This window comes from Suricata suricatta, chromosome 3 (genome assembly GCF_006229205.1).
Source record: "Suricata suricatta isolate VVHF042 chromosome 3, meerkat_22Aug2017_6uvM2_HiC, whole genome shotgun sequence".
NCBI lineage: Eukaryota > Metazoa > Chordata > Mammalia > Carnivora > Herpestidae > Suricata > Suricata suricatta.
In genome coordinates, this window is record NC_043702.1 from 115,216,231 (window position 1) to 115,218,206 (window position 1,976).

The window sequence follows — 1,976 nt, forward strand, 5'->3', positions numbered from 1 at the left end:
TCTCTGGTTCAGCTGGATAGCATGAGCCCGTCCCACCAGGTGTTGGTGAGGTGTGCTGCCATTATCGGCCTGAACTTCACCATGGAGCTGCTGTTCGACCTTCTCCCGGGCTGGGACATGCAGATGATGATCATGGCCCTGGCGACCCTCGTGAAGTCCAACATCTTCCGTTGCTTCCGGAATGGCATAGAGCTCCGAATGGCCCTGAAACAGAACGTGGCCTCATTTGAGGTGAACCCTGTCTCCGAAGCCCTTCAAGGGATAGGTGAGTAGAGCCCTGGCGCTGACCCCCATCTCCTCTTTGTTGATGGCACGCCTGATCGGAGAGCTGATGTGGCAGCTGGGGGCTGGGGGGGGCAGAGTGATGGCCGATCCATGCCGCCTTTCTGTTCCTCCCAGCTCTCAGCGAGGAGGAAGAGCTCCGTGAGCTGGCAGAAGACGTGGTTGAGTGCGACATCATTCGATTCTGCAGGCCTATGATGCAGAAGACAGCCTATGAGTTGTGGCTGAAGGACCAGAAGAAAGCCCTGCACTTGAAATGTGCCTGCTTTTTAGAGGCAAACGCCCACAGGTGTGATCACTGCCGAAGCGGGGACTTCATCCCCTATCACCACTTCATGGTGAACATCCGGCTCCACACTCTGGACCTGCATACGATTAAGAAGATGGCTAAGTCCTGCGGATTCACAAGTAAACTTACTTTATTCCTTGTCAGTCCTACCTATTCCTGGGGAAGGCAGTGGGTCTGACCCTTGAGGGCTTCATGCCCCTCGAAGCTTCGGCTCCCTCCACAAATGGCGAGACTTGAGTACCTTATGTCACTGGGGTGGGGTCAAGGGGGCCATGTGAGCAGCTGAGTCCACGGAAACAGTCTTGCTGTGAGACCATCAGAGAGGGTTTGGGGACCAGGAGTCTAGTAAAATGGGGTGCAACCAGAGCTCAAAGGAAAATATCCAGAAGGATAAAATTGACACAGCTTAATTCATACCAAGGGATGGAATAGAAGGTTCAGGGCGAGGGTGGAATAGGTCTCACTCATTGAAGCAGAAACTAGAGCAAGAGGGAGTGTCTCGGCAGGTAAGAAGCCTGTGCTCTGTCAGTCAAGTTTGAAACAAGGTTCCAGCAGGGGCGCCTGGGTGGCTCAGTTGGTTGAGCGTCCGACTTTGGCTCAGGTCACGATCTTACAGTTTGTGGGTTCAAGCCCCACATCAGGCTCTGTGCTGACAGCTCAGAGCCTGGAGTCTGCTTCAGATTCTGTGTGTCCCTCTCTCTCTGCCCCTCCCCTGCTCATGATTCTGTTTCTCAAAAATAAATAAATGTTAAAATAAAAAATTTTTTGAAACAAGGTTCCAGCAGAGAAAGAATGGGAGTAGGGGGTAGAATTATGCAGGGCCAAGCAGGTCGGGATCCCAGGAAAGGGGGTCTGGCTCAGGGCAGGTGTTTAAGACCATCTGTGAAGTGAGAAAGTTACAGTCTGAGAGCACAAGTCAGCCACACGATCTGGGAAAACACAGGATTCCAGGGCTATAAGGGCCCAAGGACTCTGTTACTGTAGACATGATGGATGTGAGGCTAAGGGTGGCAACCCCAATCCCAGCCCCCATCGTGGGCCACCAGGGAGAGCCAGTGTGCTACATGTCCTAGCCAAGGCCTTGGTGATCGTGGCGAAGTCTGGTGGGGAAAGCAGAGGCTAAAAGTACAGGATCCCTGTATTTTATGGATATGACACACTGGGAAGAAACATGTAAAGTGCCTAGCATGTAGTAGGTACAAAAATAATACTTATTCTCACTCATTCTTTATTTCACATGCATTCTTGCTGATCGTCATGTCAACCTTCAAGGTGGAGGGTTATTTTCACTTTATACACAAGAAAACTGAGGTTTGGGAAGCTTCAGTAACTTGTCCAGTGCCACAGAATGCGTGATAGGCCTTCTTCAATCACAAGGCAGTCTAATTGCCAAGGTCGTGCTGTG

General features: G+C 51.4%; 2 protein-coding genes across 2 annotated transcripts in view; one reads left to right on the plus strand and one right to left on the minus strand.

Annotated features, from left to right (window-relative positions):
* LOC115287066 (adenylate cyclase type 10-like) overlaps positions 1-1,976 on the minus strand; it is a 76,024-nt gene that overhangs the window by 25,479 nt on the left and 48,569 nt on the right. Inside the window, exons 17-18 of the mRNA XM_029933344.1 lie at positions 289-466; positions 37-204 (exon numbers count right to left, since the gene is read on the minus strand). Of these exons, the coding sequence (XP_029789204.1) occupies positions 37-204; positions 289-466 (346 nt within the window). The remainder of the gene's footprint in view (positions 1-36; positions 205-288; positions 467-1,976) is intronic.
* LOC115288001 (adenylate cyclase type 10-like) lies at positions 42-1,122 on the plus strand. Its single transcript, XM_029934894.1, has 2 exons — positions 42-265; positions 400-1,122. Exons 1-2 carry the CDS (start codon positions 82-84, stop codon positions 747-749), a joined length of 534 nt encoding a protein of 177 aa, XP_029790754.1. The 5' UTR covers positions 42-81; the 3' UTR covers positions 750-1,122.